Raw genomic sequence first — 23,656 nt, 5'->3', positions numbered from 1 at the left:
ATTTTAGTTGCGTGAATATCTTAACTTCTCTACTCAAATGTATTTCTGAGAATGACTGAAGAATCCTGAAGACTATGACAAAGAAAAAACGCAAGAACATAAGAACGGCCATACTGGGTCAGACCAAAGGTCCATCTAGCCCAGTATCCATCCCCTGTCGCCCATTCCCAGCTTCTGGCAAACAGAGGCTAGGGGCACCATCCCCGCCCATCTTGGCTAATAGCCATTGATGGACCTATCCTCCATGAATTTATCTAGTTCTTTTTTGAAATCTGTTAAAGTCTTGGCCTTCACAACATCCTCTGGCAAGGAGTTCCACAGGTTGACTGTGCATCATTTGAAAACATTTTTAGTCCAATAAGTCCAAAATATACTCTAATTGTGGGCAATAAGTTGTATGTTTTAAGCAAAAAGTAATACAGTAATACCTTCCACAGCACCGCATATTCATTGGGGAGCTAGGATAAAGACTGGAGCACTAGCAGGACATGAGCGGTAGAGCTGCTGGATTTTGTACCAGTTAGAGTTTTTTTCAGTATGTGTGGCTTCATTCCTAAGTCCCACCTTGTGTTGGGAACTTTCCTTTATTAGATATTCTTCCGGGATCTCCCTTTAATGAAAAACCTAAACAGCATATATGTTGATTTAATGTAGGATATGGAGATTATAATGACAACCTTGGTAAGGCCACACATAAAGTAGAGTGTACAGCTTTGAGCACTTTGACATTTAAAAAAGGTTGATAAGTTAGAAAGAATTAAAAATATTGGAGCAGATGACCCATGAAGTTAAATCACGGTAACTGAAAATGCACATAATAGAAAAACAAATGGCAGCGTCGATATGATTTCTAAAAAGCAGCTCTATATTTTGCACCTGCAATTTCCAGGGTGTAAATAATTGTGGTACAAAATGAAGAGAGAGAAGGTGGGTGAGTTAATATCTTTTATTGGACCTATTTCTGTTGGTGAGAGAGACAAGCTTTCAAGCCACATAGTCATTTAGATGTCTGCCTCTCTGACATCTACAGTAAATAGCAGCAGTTGTGTCCATCCATAAATGTGGACATAAAACTACATTTGCAGTTATTTGTGCCTGGAAAAAAACTGCAAACACAAAAGGAAGGTCAGGGGAAGACTATGTTCAAGATCAGCCTAGTGAATGTCTATAAAAATAATTTATTGGAAGTAATGGGGCAAGGAATTGCATGGAGGAGTAACAGACTGGAAAAGGGAAAATCAACTTAGACATTAGGAAAAAATGTAAGAGGGAAATCAATAAGATAATAGAATCATTTACTAAGGGAACTAGCTGAGCCCCATCACTAAACATGTGCCAATAGTGGAAAAGGGAGACTAGGTTGGTATGCAGAGGGCCAGGCACTCTTCACAGATGCCCTGATATCTATAGGGTGACACCACATTCACCTAGAGGGTTTTAGGCTGCTCCTTCCACGCATGAGTGCATTCCTCCCCTGCCACTTGAGGGATTCACTGGGATCTGTGACCTTTCAGCCTGGCACAATTGTAAAAGTAACATGTCCCCTTCATAAGGTCTTCCATGGAAGAAGTATGGGAAGAAGAAGAGTGGGTTTGACTGGAAGATCTAGCCTGATATCCCTTATGGATTCTGATCTTTGTAGTTATTGCTCAAACATATATTAGAGATCCCATGTGGGTTACTGTTACTCGAGTTCTATTCTATCATTACTTTAGTCTACACTTCATTATGTAGCAAAATTATTTTGTGTTTGTTTCATTCAACGGGTAAAAGTTATTTTGTTGATTACTGTTTTGAGGCTCTAATAAGAGTTATTGGGTCTAGATGATATGCTTGAGCTTCCTGAACACTAGCTGGGTATAATTACTGTAAAATCATATATGTGGACATGGATACTGCAAAGCACTCTGTGACTCTGAGAGCTCCCAGCACTCTGTGACTCTGAGAGCTCCCAGGACAAATTATTTTCACAATGTACATGATGTCTAGAGTATAAGCAATGACAATAAACTTTCCAAATACAGTTTGATAATAATGTTATCAGTAAATATTCATGTTAGCGATCAGGGCAACCTATAGTAATTGCCTTTGGAATCAGATCTGAACTCACCCACAGTTTTGGTTTAGGCCATATCTGTGTGTGAAACACTGAGGTCCTTACTGTGGTCTTAATCTATAGATGTAAAGGCCAGAAGCAAACAGTGCGATCATCTAGTCCAGTGGTGGGCAATCTGCTGCACTTGGGCCCCACACGGCCCATCAGGGTAATCTGCTGGTGGGCCGCCAGACAGTTTTTTTATACTTGCACAACCACCTGCAGCTCCCAGTAGCTGCGGTTCGCCATTCCCAGCCAATGGGAGCTGTAGGAAGCGGTGGCCAGCACATCCCTGTGGCCTGCTCCGCTTCCTGCAGCTCCCATTGGCTGGGAACGGCGAACTGCAGCCACTGGGAGCTGTGGGAGGCTGTGCAAATTTAAACAAACTGTCTGGTGGCCCACCAGTGGATTACCCTGACGGGCCGCGTGCAGCCCGCGGGCCAGATGTTGACCACCACTGATCTAGTCTGACCTCCTTGCAACAGAACCTCACACATCCTTTCCTATAACAGATCTATAACCTCTGGCTGAGTTACTGAAGTCCTCAAATAATTATTTAAAGATTTCAAGTTACAAAGAATCCACCCTTTACTCTAGTTTAAACCAGTAAGTGACCCATGCTGGAGAGGAAGGCAAAAACCCCTCAGGGCCTCTGTCAATCTGACCTGAGGGAAAATTCCTTCATGACCCCAAATATGGAGATTAGTTAGACCCTGAGCATGTTGGCTAGACCCACCAGCCAGACACCTGGGAAAGAATTCACTATAGTAGCTCAGAACCTCCCCATCTACTGTCCAATCTCTGGCCATTGGAGATATTTGCTACTAGTTATTTACTATTCTGACATTCTTACTCAAATTGAGAAGTCCAATTAAAATTAATTGGTGCCACTAAACGTGAATAAGTGTGGAAGAATCCAGCCCTCTGATCCTATTCATTTCTTACTCAGATAAACTGTCATTGTCTATATCTGTCAATAAAAAACATACTGAGAATTATTCTGATCCTTGTCCATCCCCATGTCCTAAAAATGCCTCAATGGGGTTGATTATCTATCAATGATTTATATTTTAGTCTAAGTCACAACCTTCATTTCTCAGGGCAGGCAATGTGCCAAGGATTTGTTTGGATGCTGCAGAATGCATGTTAATTAATCTTCCACTTCTTGAGAATAATCTTGCAATCATTCATTCCCTAGTGAATTGCAAAGTTATATTGCTGTTAAAAATATCAAAGTTACATAATTCTCCAAGGAAGTGGGACATTTTCCGTGTGTGTGTGTGTGCGCGCGTGCGCGTGTGTGTGTAACACAGTTGGCTTATTTCCTGTTGTTTGCAGAATGTTAATTTTTCATTTATTTCTCAATTTATGATCCTATCATAAGCCTAGAAAGTAATGAAATTCCTGATAAGCTAAAACAAAGTATTTTACTTCCATATCTCTTTGTGTTTGAACCGTAAACTTATTTTACTTATTATTTTTAGGGTTTACATTGGTTTCATCTCAATATCATTAGTAAAACAACAGCTCCAGCTGCAGTTATGTTATACTGGTTGATGTTTGTTTATATCTTGTGGGCCACATTCTCAACTAGCATACACTGGTTCACACCTGGTGAGGTTCTGGTCCAATCTCTATTTACATGTGTTCTGTCATCAGACAGGGGCCCTTTTGAGTGTTCTGATATCTAAGACCAGCACTGAAGTGTACAGCAAATAATGAATTACAGTTGGTTTTAATAGTTTGCTGAGCAATAATCATCTGAGCCCTAATTCTCTGGTGTGTTAAATTTCCTTTGGACTGTTCCCTTGGTGCAAATGTAATTTTAATCCAGTGAGTCAAATCCTTGAAGATTCCATTTTTGTAATGGCGTCCTCATATGGATTAGAGCTAGCATAACAGTTCCTTCACTACCGCATCCCAATTCCTGGAAGTAGGGGTTATGGTCAGGAGAATGGGGCATGTCATAATATCTTTACAGACATTTGGTCTCTGGCTGCTAGAACAGTTTGTGGCTAGCAACTAAAGGTATTATAATGCTGGGAACCTTTTCAGTGATGTTTTAAGGCACCACGTGGAATCTGAATCTTCTTTTGCTGCCAGCTGTTTTACCTTCAGCTCATGAGTTTTTTGTAAGAGGTAGAGTCGGGAAGTGGGAACATTCTCAATCTAAGTTGAATACCTCTTGTAATAACCATATGCTTCTTCCAGTGGTTGAGGTTAAATTCCCTCTGTGAACTTCTTTAAGATTAAGCCAAGAGCCAATTAGATGTCAAGGGAGTCCTTAAATTTATTTAAGACAATTAAATGCTTGCAGACCATGTTGATAAGGGCACAAATCCATTACACTGGATGGTTAATGAGGACATTTCACCATCCAAATGCTTTTGTCAATGGGATCACTGTAATATTTACATGTTACTCAGTCCTGATTATAAAAGTCTTAGAATTCAAAAGACAGGAGGAAATTCAACTACAGCTGTAATATTATGCTTTGTGTGACTAAGAATAGCTCAAGGAAATTTCAGTCTTTAATTTCTTTAAAGAAATGTTTGAGATTGCCTTTTCTGCTATTTAAATTCTCTGCTGACTTCCTAAAAAGATGCAATAGCATTGTTTGTTACATTAGCTATGATAATGGATTACATCACAACTAATATTACCGTTTGATAATTAACCACTAAACGTGTGTGGATATTTTAAAATAAGATTTTAAATATTTAGAAGTTTTAGATATTTTCAATTAATATAAATAAAATTAACATACACAACTATTGCTTTCTCATCATAACTTTTGGTTTCATGTATGCAGATTTTGTGCTTTGTTAATGCTACTTGATATGCATCCGAAGAAGTGGGCTGTAGTCCACGAAAGCTTATGCTCTAATAAATTTGTTAGTCTCTAAGGTGTCACAAGTCCTCCTGTTCTTCTTTTTGTTAATGCTACTGTTTTTATTGTTGAACATGAGTTTATTTTTGCTACTGTCCTCTCCCAGGTGCAATAAATTATATTTATTAAAGAGTTAGTCCACCCACGTCCAATAAAATCAAATCAGTTTGAACTTGAAGAGGGGTCTCTTAAATCAATAATTTTTCTATTATATTGTTTTACAACTTTGAAGGAATATGTGTATAATGTAAAATCTATGTGATATCCATATAATATGTTTCAATGTATCAATGAACAGGATGTGGGTGGTCACACCCAGTGGTTAGAGCAAGAGTCAGTGGTCAGGAATTGGTGCCAAGGCTTAGGCTCAGGTTACCTGGGTCCTAAGCCAGGCCAGGAACTATTGCAATCATGGGCAAATGCTTTGAGCAGCTGCTCAACTGTTGCTGTTGCTGGGCTCAAGGGCCGGTCTGCTGACTCCTTCAATCAATCAGACTGTGTAGCAAACCAGGCAGCCTACTACAGGCAGGTTGCACTTGTTAGGAATCAGGGCCTGCAGCAGAGGCAATCTCTGGGCAACCTGACACAAAGCCCTGTGACAATATCCTTTATCATGGACCTTTGATCACCTCTCTTGCACTATGTCTAATTAATCTATTGTCTCTGGGACTACTTCTAATATTCCAGACCTCTCAACAACTGATATTTTACAACTGTCATTTTATTTGAAATCTGAGAAATGTATTCTTCCTTCTTCCACATTTTGAAATTCCCCCCTAAAACTCATTGGCCTGAGGTCTAGGATAGGCAATATTTAGAACTGAATATAGATTCATAGTTTCCAAGGCAGGATAATCTAATCTGACCTCCTATACCGCACAGTCCATAGAACTTCCCCAAAATAATTCCTAGAGCATATTTTTTTAGAAAAACATCCAATCTTAATTTAAACATTGCCAGAGATGGAGACTCCACTAGACAGACAGACACACACACACACACAGTTTTATGTACATTTTAGAGGTTTATAAGTTATTATTAATCTTTTGTCTCCCTTAAAGGCCTATATAGCTGTTCTCATGATCCAAAGGGAACCTGGCAGTAGGGATGATGAATGGATTCAAACAGCACTGTCAATAACAACTTAAACAAACATCTAAAACATTTATAAAATAGCTGTTTAAAATATGAGGCATATACAGAACACATGAAGATGTGGTATAACGGTTTAATTGGCATTTGTTTGGAATGGCTTGCATGGCTCACACTTGTCTATTACATTCCTGAGTAATGCAGCCACCTCAAACCCCTGCAGATAAAAATACCTTTATTTCATATAATACTGTATTTGCTCTGTCTTTCTCTCTCTCTCTCTGTCTCTGTGTATTATATAAATATGTAACATACATGCATATACATAAAAGACAAACAGAGGGTTAATTAATGTAGAACTTAATAAGGACACATAAAATGAGTTTCGAATCCAACATTAGCTATTGAGAACTCTTTATACTGTTGAAACAAGCAGGTGTATTAGTCAAAGGTTCATTTAAAGAGTTAATTAACAGCAGAACTATGACCTGTCTGCAAGAGATTTCAACACCTGGCATAAAAACTCACGTCTCAAAAAGCTGTATTGTGACAGTGCATTGAAAAAAAATGCTGGAAATATTAACTGTGAAATTACATCTATAAGCAATAAATTATCAAGCCCACATTGTAGACCAATTTTAGAATTGCTAATCAAAGCCAATAAATTTTCTATTCGGGTGAGAATTTGTGGTGGTTAGATCTAATGAAGGCTGTTGATAGACACTCACTGTCCTAATTTCCTGCTTCATCAGAGCGTGTAACTGAAGTGAAGACTGACATCTTCGTCACCAGCTTTGGGCCTGTTTCCGACCATGATATGGTAAGTACCATTCTATATTGTTACAGTAATAATTTTCAGGAGGTTTCTATAATAACATGATACCTCACTCTTTCATTTTTATATATATTTTGGTTCCAAAATAATGTCAGCTTTTACACTTAACCATCATTGTTAGCTATGACTGCATTTAAGTGCCCTTAAATTAGCAGCCTCTGTGACTTTAATAACGGGTTATAACAGGCATTATACGCACACCATAGTATAGAATTCCTCTCATACTTAATCATTTTGAATGGATCAGTACCCTCGAGAGAATGATCACTCTGTCCAAATTGGCACACCGCTGATCCAATTTTCAAAAAAGATCATTATTTTAAAGCATGATAAACACGTAAGCCTACAGTCTGAGGCCCAGGCTGTAGAACTCATGTTTTTAAATTAAACACTGCTGATCAATTGGAAGTGAATTTCCTAGATATTGGCTGGTCAAAGAAGATTAATGACGAGAATCTGAATCAGTCCTTTATGGTGTGCATATCAAAGCCTAATTGCTGCATAATCACAAGGGAGTCACATGTTCAGAAACCTCTAGCAAAGCTGCTGTAGGTACTGGCCTTAAACTTAAAAAAATGATGTAAAAACAGGGGCAAGTTCCTTTCCTTTTTTGCATATAAATGGAACCATTTTCCCTCTCACATGTGAAGGGACACTATTGACAAGCCTGGTCTGATGTATGCTACTAAACCTTGCTAGATCCTCATCATCTGTATAAAAATGAGAACTGGAAATATCCTAATAAAGTAGGCTTTTATTTTTTCCCTATTTAAATGAATCATCTAGCTAATCGAAACACCAACAGAACTGGAAGAGAAAAATATAAGTGGAGGAACTAGCACATGAAAGTAACTGAATCCTTTTTGGGTGTGTAAATTGCTGGGTGTATAAATTGGACCAGTCTCCAAAGTTATAGCTGCACTTACACAACAGCTAATTGAGGTTCTAGCTGAAAAACATAGCATTCCATGATGGGATTATAGATAAAGTGTTTCTCCAAAAATTAGTCATTTTTCATGTTCCATTTTTTGGTACTTTGCCCAATGCCACCATTCGAATGTTGCTCGAAGTGGATGATACCATTTACACATTACAACTGATTTGAAAACTGCAACTGACATTACTTTTAGGATGATATTAAAGCAGGCAGGTGTGTCGGTGTGTTGGGCTGCACAAAGTAGTTGACTGCCCCTTTAGATGCTCAGTCCTTTCCAATGAAAGGTAATTCAGAAGAATGGGTGGATCAAGTGACCCATGTTCTCAGTGCACACGCACTAAGATGGGAAGCAGTGGAGAGTGGGGCATACCTGCACAAAGGCTGATTGTACTGAGTGGATCGCTCTAAAGCTGAAATAATAATTCAAAGCAGGTAATGCATTTGGTGAGTTTTGCCTTTCTTCTGCTTGCATATAAACTACAAACGGATTGTGAAATTCTTACATTTATTTGCTATTTGAAATTATAAGTAAATTACTTCAATGGCAATTTCTTGGACTGCGGTTTGTTTATATCCTACTATTATTCACAGTTTGCACTCTGTTGATAAATTAGATAAATCGCTTCAAGTTGCTTCTCTTCCCTGATTGGCTAATTGATAGAACCAACCAACACAATGCAACCCGAGTATATTTTTTAAATACAAATATGCAATTTGAAATTAATCTTCAGTAAATAGTCAGGCTTTTAAACTAAAAATGTAGCAGTTTAGATTTTCAAAAGTGATTTAGGATGCCTCCATTTTTGAGTGCTCAATATGAGACACCTTAAAGGGGCCTGACTTTCAGAAGGTGGCTGCCCAGTACATTCTGAAAATTGGGATCCTTTAAAATGTCTCAGGTTCAGCAGCCCAAATCACTAGCCACTTTTGAAAATCTTAGCTGCTTTTTGCAACTTGGTTCAGATGTTCACAGGAAGTAAACAATAAAGGAGAATGAACATGGTTGAATCAAAAATCATTTTAAAATTTGAATTCATATTTATGAACTTTTCCCCCCAACTATTTGCTTTGATAGCCTATTGTCTGAAAATGGGTAGCCAGTTTCATTGTGGAATTCCAGCAGTGCATGCTACCCTGGTGAGCAATACATCTGGGGGCCTTCTCATAGCATAAACTTCAGATCAAGACAGCTTATAGGCTTACTGATGTATCTAGGACTATGCAAAGGCTGGACTTTCTGTCTTACTTAGATTTGGTTGATTCAAGTGATTTAATTATTGAATACAAGTTGAAACTAATTTGACACTTGATACGTGTCTATCTTTATGTGACACTTGGCATTTGGGTAGAAATATAATACTAGAACATAAAGTCATCTATTTTCAAAATTAAGCATAGGTGTATATTAAAACAAAGAACCAATATATCAACATCAATATATCTGAATTTTATGTTGCACGAGGAACCACTAGGTATGAAAAAATAGGATGGTTCCTAAAAATAATTTTATAAACATACACCACATTCTTAATTTTCACTACACTCATCTTGGGCAAAGACGTGCATTGATTTGTTAATAAAATGAAATTTTACAGTAGAGGCTTAGAGTTTGTGAACCAGCATCACTTAGGCAGGTGTATTTTAATGTTCAAGGAATTGTTGCTAGTTATGTCACCTATTACTCATCTCCCTTTCAGGAATCCAGTAATATCTGTGTAGCCTGTTGGCACCGACCCTACTACTCCCTCTTAAAAACACCTTAAACTAAATTTCTGTACTAAGTAAAATGAACATGGAGAAAGAAAGAGAGATGGAACACATGGCATGTGGTTGCCATCACCCCAGTCATTTTCCTTCTATGGTCTGTCTCTCTTTCCCCAAACCTTCCATGGTTTTTTAGAGGCGAAGCTCCTCATGGCAGAAATTCTGTCTTCCTATATATTACTATAGCAACTAGCACAATGAGGCCTTTGGGTACTCCTGCAAGATACGTAAAATAATAACAGTACAAACAAACAAAGAAACAAACAAATAATAATAAATAATAGCCAGAGAGAGACAGCAGATAGTGTTAGGGAAACACAGACAATATTAAATCATTTATTTTCTGGGCCTTACAGGCCTCCCCCAAAGCAACAACCCTAAAATATTTGGCAATTATGTGATTTATTGTGTGGATACAGAGGGTTAATTTATTTTTCTCTGATTACATTCCCACTAATGCAAATGTGACCAATCCTTGCTGTGAATGGTGCAGTCTGATTCTTCTCTGGCTTGTTTAACTGCATATTTACTAGAACTACAGCAAGGAGTTTTGGGAACTCTGTTTTCCTGCTCTGTTAAGTCATGTCCCATGCCACAGAAATCACACCCATTCTGGTGAGAACATCTGACCATTTGATGTTTAAAGTGACTTTCTGATAGCTTTCATATGAGCAGAATAACTAACCCTAATAATGGTGAGCATAGCCACAGCATGTTCACTTTTAAATTTCAATGAATGCTCTGGAAAAAGGTTTTTTAGGGTAGACGAGCCTGTAGTCAGGAAGGGCAGAGTGCCTGACTAGACCCATAAACACTTCCTCTCTGCTTTTGTTCCTCTTCCATCAAATTATTTGGTCACACACCTGATCTCTCAACTTCAGATCCCCCTGCACCAATATCCAGTGACTGATTGAGCTCCTTAGTCTCCTCCTTCCAAACTTTCACGTCATCCCACTGTCTTCCTTTTCTGCAGTATCAGATGTGGGTGAACATTGTTTCTATGCTGCCAGGCTGTCATTTCCTGTGTTTATCTTTCACTACACTTCTGTGTAGGAGGAAGTTTTGGGTACAGCTTGGAGAACATGATGAAAGCCCAACAATCTCTTGTCACCTGCTGCCCATAAGCCACCGAGCCCCTCTCACCTCAGCTTTGGTACAAACATTGGTGTGAAATCCCGACCCCATTGAAGTCAGTGGCAAAAGTTCCATTGACTTAAGTGGTTCCTCAGGTGGGCCTTTTTCCAGCAGAGCCCTTTAGCATGTACTTAACTAGAAGCATGTGAGTAGTCCCATTGTAGCCAAATAATCCTGCCCCCAGTTGTGAGGTGGAGTAGGAGTCACTAGGTGATTGAAAACAATACAAATACTAATGTGATTAGAATTAAGCACATGCTAAAATGGCTTGCTGGATCAGGGCTTAAAGAAACATTTAGCCACATGTGACTAAACCATTTGACTATGTGCAAGGAATTTGATTATGAATATCATACCAAGATAAGAGATGAAGCACAAAGACATACTGTAACCTTTCCGGTCTAAATAGCCTGTAATGCAGCTGATAGTTTACTGATTAGAAAACATCTCACAATGGTTTCTGCTCCATGAAATACTAACATTTGTTAAAAATAAATGGAGGATTTAAAGGTGGTCTGTTGTGCTGGAGTCTGGTGTGGTGTGGAACCTAATTTCTTCCATTATTCTTTCCAGCATGCCTGTCTTTCCTGACTGTATTCTTGGATAGATGTGTAGTTCTGTTACTTGTGTGTGTAATATATATCTATACATTTTCAGTGATGGCAGGGTCATTTTCCTTCATGGTTTGCCATTGGTTCTTTGTCAAAAAGTCTAAGGGGAGCCTCAGTCTTCAGCCAAAAACAATAGATGATTGCACAGTGTAATTTTAAATTGCAGTGTTTTTCAATAGCTTCATATTCATCACAGCATCATAGCAGTTACAGATGGAAGAGACGTTTAAAGTCACATAGTTTAGCCCCATGTCAGTACACAATTATTTCCTACAAATTATTTTATCATACTTCATCCAGTCTAATATTAAATCTTTTCTATCACTCCCTTTGGGAAACTATTCCATGATTTTATATATCTTACTGCCTGATATATATATTTTTATATATTACAACTGTTTTGTAATTTCATCCTATTACTTCTGGTTATGCTGCTTTGTGCCATGATAAAAAAAAATCATTCCTTAATGAGCAATGGTTACTGTCAAGGATGAATTCTCTTATTTAAATCAGGAGTAATACCTTACTTTCAAAGTATTGTAAATGAAGAGAGAATCAGGCATTGTGTCCCTTCCCCCATCTCCTCAATCGTTGCCTAGGCAAGCAACAAGTTTGGTCCAAATCTTCCCTTGAGTTCTCTCTGTACAGTCCAGTGATTCTGGGCACTGAGCGCTTGTACTCTTTCCTCATAAATCATTCCTACCATAATTTTCAGTGATCTCTTGAACTCCCCACAACTTGGCTACATAGGGCAATATTCCAGCATATGCGGTCAAAATATCTTATCTATGGTAAACTCATTGTTGTTCATAATCCTTTCTAAATTTCTTCCTAACCTTTTTTTAGTTTAAATGAGTACCAAATCTGTAACCATCTTAATAACAATCTTTAGACATGGTATACTGTTCTCATAATCTTGCTCTTACAAAAATGCTAAAAGTTTACCTGTCACAAACTTGTATTGCAAAATATGACAATCTTGAGAGTTTTCCCATTGTATTAATTGCTCTAGGAATATACAATAGATGTATTTTTCCGTCAAAGTTGGAGAGATGAGAGACTAAAATTCAAAGGACCCATGACAGTCCTCCGGCTAAATAATTTAATGGCCAGCAAGATTTGGACACCTGATACTTTTTTCCACAATGGAAAGAAATCAGTGGCTCACAACATGACAATGCCTAACAAACTACTACGAATTACAGAGGATGGGACACTGCTGTATACAATGAGGTAAGAATAAGAATACCGCATTTTTTCATTTCATTTGAAATTACTAATTTTTTATAGTAAAATTTCCTCAAACAGAATGGAGAAATATTTATTTTGGAAGATAACTGTATGTTTGAATTTTAGGCTTATTAATTATTTTCACAATAGATAATACAATACTTGATTTAAATTCAGGAGTTTACTATATAATCTTTTTTCTCATGCCATACCATGGCCATTTTTACACTCCCTGCCTGTGCTTTAATGCTATGATTTTGAAAGGCACCTAAGGGAATTAGGCCTACAGCATCAACTAGCTTTTAATGGACCTGAAATTGGAGTTTCTTTTGAGAATCCCAGCCTAAAAGCAGAATGAAGCCTGAAAGTTTGCTACTCACACTCTAGTGAGGTAGGCCTAAAATGTAAAGAATTTTTTTTTTTTGAGTACTATGGAAAACAGACTCTGAGGACTAGAAAAATGAGGGCACAGAGGTTTTTGCACACTTGTTCCATGGGAAATATAGGACATTATAGTCTAAAAATGGACATTCATAGTTTTAGACATAACAGGAAAACTAAGTGGTCTGAAGAATTTGTGAAAATGTTGGGGAACACGTTGTTTCATTGATAGACATTACTCTTTTTATTAGAACTGTATCATTCTACTCATGAAGAATTTGGATAATTATGAACTTGTTCTAAATGCTAGTCAGCAAAGTAAATAACCAATTCATTCCACACATTGTTATAGAACACAAAGATTAACAATTTTGGATTGAAAAGCCTTATAACAAACAATCGGAAAGGAATATTGTTGTTTTTTGTTTGCTTGTATTCCTGTTTTCGGCATCTGGACAGTTGCCAGTCTACAGGTTTTGTCTTACTGAGATTCAAATTATAAAATAATTCTTTAGACTAATCAAGCTGGTCAGATTGATACTTGTGTGAGTATTAAGATTTCTTTTAACACCTCTAAAACTGTTAAAAAAGGAGACAGATGTCCCCAGTGTTTTGAGAAATCCAAATCTCCATGCTCCTGGGAGCGTGTCAAATATGTTCAATTTATTCTGAAACATCTTTCAATACTGTCTAAGATGGAGTCGGACCTTTTCATCTGGCAGTGATACAAGTTTAGGTCAAGTTTTCTTGTCTCCCCAAAATCTTGGATGTTAGGGACCTAATATATAAGAGCACCACTTTGCAGTGCATTGTTCAAACATGTCCTTTTAATCATTATTATTTCTGTCTTCCTCACCTTTTACTTGTAAAAGTGAAGGCATGCAATCTCTATATGGTATTTAGCTATTACTGTCCTTTCCTTGCTAATGTGTGGCGCTTGACTTTTTCAGGGACAATATAAATCCTGTTGTCATAAGCCTTCTCTATTTTACTTGTCTTACTGAGCAATATTTTTGCATCCAAGCCAATCAAATCTTTATTTTTATCAATCAGGAGCTTAGCTTGAATTTATCCCAAGCCAATGCAGTAACAAGGTTTTTGTTTTAAGTAAATTTCAATCCCCAAACCACATTAGAACCACTTCAATAAGGCCAGGATTTTACCCCAAGTGTTTATGTTGTTGAGAGATTACAGAAGTATATAATATGAAAGCAGTGGAAGTTTTGTCCGAGTAAGGAGTATGCAGCTTCATATAATTTCTTAATGTCTGAGCCCTATATTATATAATGAATATATATATATATATATATAAAATGAATGTCTCACTCTGTTGGGTTGTCATTATCACCAATACATCTCTTTGCCCATTTTAAGCACAGTTCTTTAGAATGTCCAGTACCAGTTTGTTAAAGTGCATCTACAGAACTACATTTCTATTTCAGGTTCACTGTAACTGTCAATTGGAATTTAAGAAGTGGGTGTTCAAACTTTCTGTGTGGCCTCAGGAATCATTTAATGTGGACTACCAAAGAAAATAATTTTGAAAACTTTCTTTGGAAGTCTGTTACTCTGCCAGTTCATTCTTCCTAGGTTGTCAACTTTTCTGCAATGTTTGCACCGATCTTTTGATTTGGGTTCACTTCCAAACTGAGGCAGACATCTAGAAAAAGAGGGCCTAATGCCCATTGAACTAAGTGGAAAGCATCTCATTAATGCCAGTGGGCCATGCATCAGGTCCATATTGTATAACATCTTTGATATGAAATGAAGGCTTATTTTGCAACATATGATGCCTGTGCCTGATGATATTAAATAACTGGATAATTGGCCAAACACAAAGCTACTGAAGAGGAAACTAAACAAGCTCTTTAACATTTTGTCCATTATTGTCCTTATACTCGCATTACTCAGGCAAAACTCCCATTATTGTCAATGAGAATTTTGCCCAAGTAAAGACTTCAGGAACAAATTAAACAATATTAGAAGACTTGTGGAAGATTTCAGGCCAGTCAAGCAACATCTAGAGCTGAGCAAAGATTTACAGCCAGACTGAAAAAAAAGTCACATTTTTAAAAAGTTTTTCCAAACCATCTTTTAGAAGTTTGTGAATATGACAATAATGCTTTGGATTTCTCTTGTTACTCACTTAGCAAATGTATTTTATAATTGTATTTATTAAATATTCCTTTATATAATTGTATATATAATTTTGTTTGTTAATTGCATGAAGCTATAATCTTTTCTTTTGCTTATGAATCCATTGTAGACTGACTGTGAGAGCAGAATGTCCAATGCATTTAGAAGACTTTCCAATGGATGCACATGCTTGCCCATTGAAATTTGGAAGCTGTAAGTTTATTTTTAACTCAGGTTTGCCCTTTTAAGGCCACCTTACAAATATTTCACATCAGATCAGATCAGAAGATTATTTAAAAACATAAAAGCTTGTATTTTTTCAATCTTTCCAGTTTTTTTTAAAAATGAACATTTTCTACATGACTAAATATAATCCAACATCTTGTCTAGGCATTAGCCAAAGAGATAAATGGCTACACTCCAAAGATGTAGTTGCAGCATGGCATATAACCCACTTTGAACTTGACTGCAATTGAATTTTAGTTTGAGAATAATTCAGATCAGTGATATAGATCCATGGATGAATGAACTGATTCAGATAAAAGTGAACCTCTTCCCTCCCAATTTGCACATTTTTGAAATCAAATAAAAATCAATTCTTTTCTAAGGTGCACAAATATTCCTATTACTTTTTTAAAAATTGGAACTAAAGCAGAGGTATAATGAAAAAAGGTGATCTTTTTGCACTTCTGGAGATAAAAACCTTACAAATCTCATGAGAGAGTCCCATTCTTTCAAGATTTCTAGCTCAGATTAGCAGACTTATGGGTTGAAAATTGAACCCCGTTGATGTCAATCGGAGTTTTGCTACTGCCTTCAATGGGACCAGGATTTCTCTGAAAAGGTTCAGTTTAGGTAAACATTTTGGCTGAGACCAAACTCTTGATTCTTTTGAGAGTCATCCCTCACAAATATTCCCATTTTGCAGATAAATATATTGTTTTAAAATAATTTATTAAAGTACACATATCAAAAAGCTGAATTGTGAGAAAGTGCTTGGATCAGAAAAAATAACAGGAGGAGTTTATTTCATTCAGTTCAACATGAAAAAAAGACAAAATGAGTGAACATTTAATAGGATACAAATTGTTTCCTCAATGGCTATTTCTCTTTCCAGTAGAAATGGGTCTTTTCACTGATAATGAATAATTATTCATTCAATTCATTCCTCATTGGGTACCAGACAATGTGATAATTTACTTTGAAATGAATGGCCCTATATTTACTCTAAGAAAGGATTGATGTATTGCCTCTAGACAGCTACCAGTCTTCTACACACAATTTTGTATAGTGATGGGATTCAGAGAATAAAAAGCTTAGAAACTTTGAGTGCAGCTGGCCAGAATTTGATACCTTTTGAATGTCAAACTTTCTTTCAGCTCTTCCAGGAAACATTTCTCACTATCTCCTGTGAAACAGAAGAAAATAAATAAAACCTCCAAGTATAATAGGGCACATGGCTACCAGTGTTCTGAGAGAACTGAAGTATCAGGGAGCCTCCCAAATATGTTAAATTTGTTTTAAATGTTCTTTAAAGACTCTCTATTCTAGTCTAGGCTCTCTCTGGCTGGCTGTTACACAAGTCCAGGTTAGGCTATTCTTACTTTATTAAGCGTTTGGATTTTCAGATGTACAAGGCAAGTTCTCACAAGCAAATGGGAAAGGAATTCTCTGTAGATACAAAGAAAATAAGGATGGAAGCAGGATAGATAAAATGAATGCATGTACAAATATAAAATCCTTAATACAAAATTAAAACAAAACAAACAAAGATATCTTTAGATGTATTATTTATGGCTCTGATCATGTTTCCTCTGCCCTATACTCTTAAAATTTATTATTTTTATTATCATCAGTGTGTATGATTGCTCCTCAAATGAACTAAATAGGGAGTAGGGGTCGGATAGTGCAGTGATGTCAATGGGAGTTTTACCAATGACTTCAATAAGAAAAGTGTCAACCTTTGTACTGCTATTCGCAGCCAGATATGATGTGAGTTGGTATGTTCCAAGCTTCCTTCACAAAACTCCATGACCAAAACACACACTGAACTTTAACAGCCCTGCTACTGCAGTCTTGGACTCTTGTGCACTATCAAATATATTGACTGTTTTGTAAAACGTACAACAAATGGCATCCCTTTTGAAGGAACAAAATGAATTTTCTCTGAGAAAGGGAGTGCTGCCTTCCTGGCATCATTCTGCTTCTGCTGCTCTGAGGTTCCCTGGAGACTGGGCTTTTGTAGTTTTGGAGGCATGAATAAAGGTTATAGCTAATCTATCCAATATCATCTCAACACCAACCTTGCAGAGACTTTGTGAATCAGTTAATGGTGATCCAGTCTTCATTAAGATGCTTGGTGCAATAGAACCCCACTTTAAGGTAGCTTCCAGGTGTGGTGGCTAGAAAAAGCTATGCTACCAAGTCGCTGACTTATGTAGTAGTGTGGAGTCATTGTGAGGGTAAAGGTTCTCTACCCACAATTCCTTGGTCTTCAGGGATCTGAAATCACTACCTGTTTCTTGAAGGAGGTGAATCACCTGGGGGTGAGATGGCAAACATTTTCTTCCTAAATGGCATGATAAGGAGAAAACGTTGACAGTTTCCAGTATGCTACACAGTTCATTTCCCCAAAGAGGATGATTTGGCCCTAAGATTGGAGCTGAGGTCTCAGAATTAGAACTGGTTAAGAATTTTTTGATGGAATGTTTTTCCCTAGGAAAATGCTGTTTTATCAACCCCCCCCCCCCCCCCAAAAAAAAAATTAGCAAAAATATATCAGTTTCTAAGGTTGAGGATGGGTTTTCTGGCCAAAATGAGGGCAACCAAGATCTCAAAATAGCCAATAGCCTGGTAGTTAGGGCACTCACTTTGCATGTGGGTGACTCAGGTTCAAGACCCTGTTTTCTTTGACTCTACCCTGAATATTGGCTGTTCTGGGGTATAACATTCGGAAAAAAATGTAAAAGCTCTTTGGTTCATTCCATTATGGAACAAAAACAAACGTCAAAACCTTTACATTTTTCATGAAACAAAATTCTTGTTTTCTGGCCAGCCATACTTTGAAGTTAAAGCCTAGTTTATTATCCCATTGTCTCCCTGAGTCTCAAATTTTCTTCTTCTATTTACCTTGCTGATACCCAAGCCTGGGTGGTTTAAACACACATACATAGAGCAGAATGCATTCATGATGCAGTCTCATTTCCATTATTGGTATATTAGTTTCAGCAGTTTCTGAATTATCTAAGAGTATTGGAAAACTTTTGCCATATTATCAGCTGAGTGATACAGTTTCCAGGTCATTTTTATTTGGAAAAGAAATGGGTTTTCATAATCACATGAAGGTGGGAAGAAGGCTAAACATGACCATAGTTTTCTGTGGTGAGATTTACACTCAGGAAAAGTGAGGCCAGGCCTTACATTTACCCATAAGGTCGGAGGCATATTTCAATACTCATGGACCATCAACACTGCATATTTTGACTAAATCACACAACGTGTCTGAATGGGCCCAAGAGAATATTAGCCTGAATAAAGGCTTCTCATGGTCACAAAAGCCACTTCATAAACTAAAATCTTATCATTATAGCTAATGGCTTGCTACAGCAGTGGTTGCCCAGCAATGTCTGTATTGAATTGTGCTGGACAAAAGCTTTTTCATTTCCTCCATCATTATATACTTCTTTCTGGAACTGATTCCAGAAAGGTCTCACAGCAAGGGGGGTGGCACATATATTCCATGGATTCTGCCCATGTTGTTAAGGCCAGTAAATGCTCCAAAGCTAAAATATATTACCAAAATATCATCCTAAGCAGGAGGAGGTTCCAGTTGACTGCGGCACTTTATAACAAATGCTTAAGAGGCTTCTGGAAAACAGAAAGACATATGTTGGCAAGAACAATATCAGAAAGGCAGATGTTCTCCTTACCTCTATGCATAAAATCCGATTGTCAGTTCAGTTAACATCTTCCATTCATACAAAACCAATGTCACTCAGGAAAGCAGCAGTGGTAATAAGGGCATAGGGCATATGTTGTCATTTATCTAATACCTGCATCTCTACCTTGGGGGGAAAACGTCACAAAATGAATTTGAAACCAAAGCTGACAATTCTCTTCTCCACACTGGTTAGGCCTCAGCTGAAGTACTGTGTCCAATTTTGGTAACCAATGTATAGAAAGGATGTAGAGAAACTGGAAAGGATCCAGAGGCGAGCGACAAAGATGATCAAAGGGATGGAATGCAAGCCATATGAGCAAAGGCTGAAGGAAGTGGGTATGTTTAGTTTAGAAAAGAGAAGATTAATGGGGGAAATGATAGCGGTCTTCAAATACTTGAAAGGCTGCCATAAAAAAGATGGAGAAAAATTGTTCTCTTTTGCCACAGAGGGCAGGACAAGAGGCAATGGGTACAAACTAAAACACAGCAGATTTTGATTAAATCTTAGGAAAAACTTCTTAACTGTAAGAACAGTAGGACAATGAAACAGACTGCCTAGGGAGTTTGGGGAAGCTCCTTCACTGTATGTTTTAAAAAGGAGGCTAGATAGCCATCTGTCTTGGATGGTTTAGACACAACAAATCCTGTATCTTGGCGGGGGTTAGACTAGATGACCCTTGCGGTCCCGTCTAACCCCATGGTTCTATGATTCTATGAATCTGTAATACTGTAGTTATATGAAAATACAAACTGATTCAGAAGAGCAGAGCACCCACAACGCTCAATGACTTCTAATTGAGTTTTGGGTTCTCAGCACTTTTGAAATTCAGGCCCTTGGTTTCTAACCTGTCCTCATACTCCAGAATCAGTAGAGTACTTGCAACTGAGGAATAATAGTTCCACCCTTCCATTATGCTGATATAGATTAATGGAAAAATGTTTGCATGTATGAATTATTGCACAGTTACTAGGACATGATTTTGCATTTACCATTGTTTCCAATAAAGTTACCACTTATTTACATTGTTACTTTGAAATAATGTACACTATTAAGGGCTGATCCAACTCCCATGGAAGTCAGTGCACTGACAAATAGCAACGGTCCCTTTTACTTTAATGGTGCAGGAGCAAACCCCATACAATTCCTTTTATCACCACTCTCTAGCAACTCCATCTTCTCAGCTTCCAACTACATCTTATGTACTGATACAGTGAACTATAAGCCCACAAGTGAGTTCAGGTAAATAAGATGCCCAGGCTCTCCTAGCCATTTGCCACTCCCAAACTTGCACAGACATGCTCCCACACTAAGTGCTCTGAGAGAGGTCCATTAGATTGCAGAAAACTACACCAGGAAAAATGATGGATGAATCATTTACAACATGAAGAGAAAAAATAGTCACATATAATTTGATTCTTGGTTAGTGATCTAGTCATTACAGGACACAAATACTTGACTGGAACATGCAATACCACTGCATACATTTATGTAACATACTAGACTTAAACTGGATTGCAGAGAATGAGACGAGAGTCTATAGTGAAATGCAAAGCTCGTTTTCTTTCTTTTTGTCAAGTATATAAATGTAAGTAAGTGTGAACAAGGATAAGCACTTTCAGCACTCTTCAGAGATAGCAGGTACAGAAAAATATATTCAGCATAGTTCAGAGTCATCAAAGCCCAGACAGTCTCAGGGCTTGTTTATATGAGCAGTTAGTGCATGCCAAGCTGGAGTGTAAATCTATCGCACACTAGCCTGCCATGCACAGTCTATGCTGACCCTACTGCCAAGCACTAAAAGTTCCTTAGTGTGCTTTGATCTACTCTAATTTCAAAGCGGGGTAGATCAAAGCACTCTAGTGTTCTGAAGGGTCCACACAGACAGTTAGTGCATGTCATACTAGTGCAAGATGTATTTACACCCCCAATGTGCTGCATACAAATTGAAAATATAGTCTAGCTCGGAGCCCTGTCTGGGCTTGGATGAATTTGTGGCCTCTATGCCACTTAAGTCTCATAAAACAGGGTAAGTGGGGAGTGGTGGTCTACAGATGGGGTGTCCATGCAGAGGGTAGAGTTCTAATCATGCTGACAAAGAGGAGACCATTGAGGCTTAGCTGGGGGAGGTTTATTTGGACCCAGTGGCCCAACCCACAAAGCATATAGGTATAGAGGGGTCTAGCTGCTGTCTCTCATCATGGTCTGGAATCTAGAAAAATGGAAGTGGTCCATGGCATGCCCATGAAGGAGGGGATGCAGATTTCATGCCCCATCCCCCGTTGGTGTTTCCTGCACAAAGTCTGATCTACTCAGGCTTTTCAATATCAGGAATGGGATGGGGAAGAGATGGATTTCTTCCTCTCCGATTTAAAAGGCAGTACTCTACCTTTGCAATATAATGTAAAAGGCTGGGAAATGAAATATTTTTCTTTTAAATTAGATGCCTATACCAGAGCGGAGGTTGTGTATGAATGGACAAGGGAACCAGCAAGGTCTGTGGTTGTGGCTGAAGATGGCTCTCGACTGAACCAATATGATCTTCTGGGGCAAACTGTGGACTCTGGAATTGTTCAGTCCAGTACAGGTGTGTAATAAAGCATTGTCTTGTTGGGGGTGAGAAAGGTTTATATTAATAAGATGCTTTAACCTGCCAGAACAGAACTTAGAAAGTAAAAGATACAAATTGTAATGCAAAGTGATTGTAAATAGGAGGGCATTGACATCTAAAATGGCAGTGTGTGCTGGTACAGTAAATATCTTCACACTTGAACTGATGGTTAAAATGTTTTATCAATAGGAAGTCTACAATAGTGACAAATAGTATCTAACCAGAAGAAATATAGTAATGTACATCAAAAAGGAAGTATTCATCTCATTCTTATCATCTCTCTATCATCTCACTGTGATAGTTTCCTGCTATGAATGGGGGGGAAATTACAGGTTGTTATGAGAAAGGACAATATCTTGCGAATACATATTTTTTTCATTATAAATTACTCTATATGAAGCTTATATGCCAGATAAAGTGCACTGTGCTTTATTGCCATATAAGGGCAGAAAGCAAACCTGTTTGTTGTTTTAAAAATATTGTGAGAACTGAAGCACAGTTGTGGTTAGCATTAACAAGAGTTCAATAATTATAGTAAAGTAGGCTTAAAATGACTCCTAATATTAATAACAGAAAGACTAAATTTGAAATATAAGCACTCTAGTAGGGTGTTGAAATCTCATAGTTCATCTCCCAAACAGATACTTTGGGTGCAAACATTTTGTTTTACAATCCTAAATGCAGATTGGAAAGTCCAAATGTGGGATGTAGAAGTCCTATTAAAAGGCACCAACTTTTGTTTGTTCATCCATAAAATCTATGATAGAAGAAGAATAGTCTTTTACTTAAGGAGCCTGATCATGAGTCAGAAAATCTGGGTTCAAGTCCCAGCTCTGCCACAGACGTTATTGTATGACTTTAGGGAAGTCATTAAATATTTTTCTGTGCTTCAATTCTAAATGTATTATTGTATCTTCAAAGCTCTGAGATCCCCTAATTGAAGTTACTACGGATAAGTGCAAAGTATTTTTATTTTTGGTGCTACTCACAGATGATTACATCTAATCTGTTAATTTCCAGTGCAAAACTATTTGCTGTCAGGTATGAACAAACAGCACTCACTCACCATCACAGTATCATATGGCTATGATTTCTGGGTAGGATGAAAAATTTTGCTCTTCCACTGCTCAGCATTCATTTCAAATAGATTTAATTAATTTATTTTGGCTCATTCTTAAAAGCAATATTAAGCTGAAAGTTGGGTATCAACAAGCTATAACACTGTTGACCAGATTGAATGGTCAATGGACCATAAAGAATCACTCCATTAGGAGAAGTAGCCACATTACATTGAAAGTGACAGAACCAGTGGCTCAATTACAGTAGTATATTTACACCTGAATAAATAGAGAGCTTTTCTTAATGTTATTCACAAAAAGAGTCCACTGAGAGTGAGCCCTCTAATACAGCCTTCCCGTGACTACTCAGCTTAGGGAATTTACAAACAGACTAGCGAGTCAACTACATTTCAGAACAAAAAAGGATCTGCTAGAGTACTTGCAGGTCCACTCTAGAAAACTAGAGAGAGAATTTAAAATTCAAATCACTGCTCAAGAATTATTTTGTCAGTTCCATCAGGAATGATACAGCTTAAGCAGAAGAAATAAGGAGTTCAAGTGTGCAATAATATCAAAACAAAATTAAGAGAGCTGTTTAAAATGTATTAATACTGGTTATTTGTTATGTAATGCCAAAGGTGTACGTGGTGCTTCACAGGCAAATAAAAGACAAAGGGCGAAATCCTAGCCTAATTGAAATCAGTGGTAGCTTTGCCATTTACTTGTGTGGGGCCAGAATGTCACCCAAGGTGCCTGTGCTAAAGGCCAATAAAAGTGATAAACAATAAGGATCACATCCTAAGCTCCTTACTCTAGCCAGTGTTGTCCTGTCTTGTAGAACTGATCTCAAACAGGGGATCTGTGGAAGGAAAATTCTGTGAGACTTCCCATGGTGTTTCATCTGAATTCTTCTACCTAGTAGATGGGTAAGAAGGAAAGCTAGA

The 23,656-nt window shown here is 37.6% G+C and overlaps 1 protein-coding gene across 2 annotated transcripts in view; it reads left to right on the top strand.

Annotated features, from left to right (window-relative positions):
• Window positions 1-23,656, top strand: part of GABRA1 (gamma-aminobutyric acid type A receptor subunit alpha1) — a 54,274-nt gene that overhangs the window by 8,955 nt on the left and 21,663 nt on the right. For both annotated transcript variants that reach the window (XM_005297983.4, XM_005297984.4), the window contains exons 4-7: window positions 6,830-6,897; window positions 12,371-12,591; window positions 15,236-15,318; window positions 21,487-21,630. In XM_005297983.4, coding sequence (XP_005298040.1) covers window positions 6,830-6,897; window positions 12,371-12,591; window positions 15,236-15,318; window positions 21,487-21,630 — 516 coding nt within the window. The remainder of the gene's footprint in view (window positions 1-6,829; window positions 6,898-12,370; window positions 12,592-15,235; window positions 15,319-21,486; window positions 21,631-23,656) is intronic.

This window comes from Chrysemys picta, chromosome 8 (assembly GCF_011386835.1).
Source record: "Chrysemys picta bellii isolate R12L10 chromosome 8, ASM1138683v2, whole genome shotgun sequence".
Classification (NCBI taxonomy): domain Eukaryota; kingdom Metazoa; phylum Chordata; order Testudines; family Emydidae; genus Chrysemys; species Chrysemys picta.
This window is presented reverse-complemented; position numbering and strand designations above follow the sequence as displayed.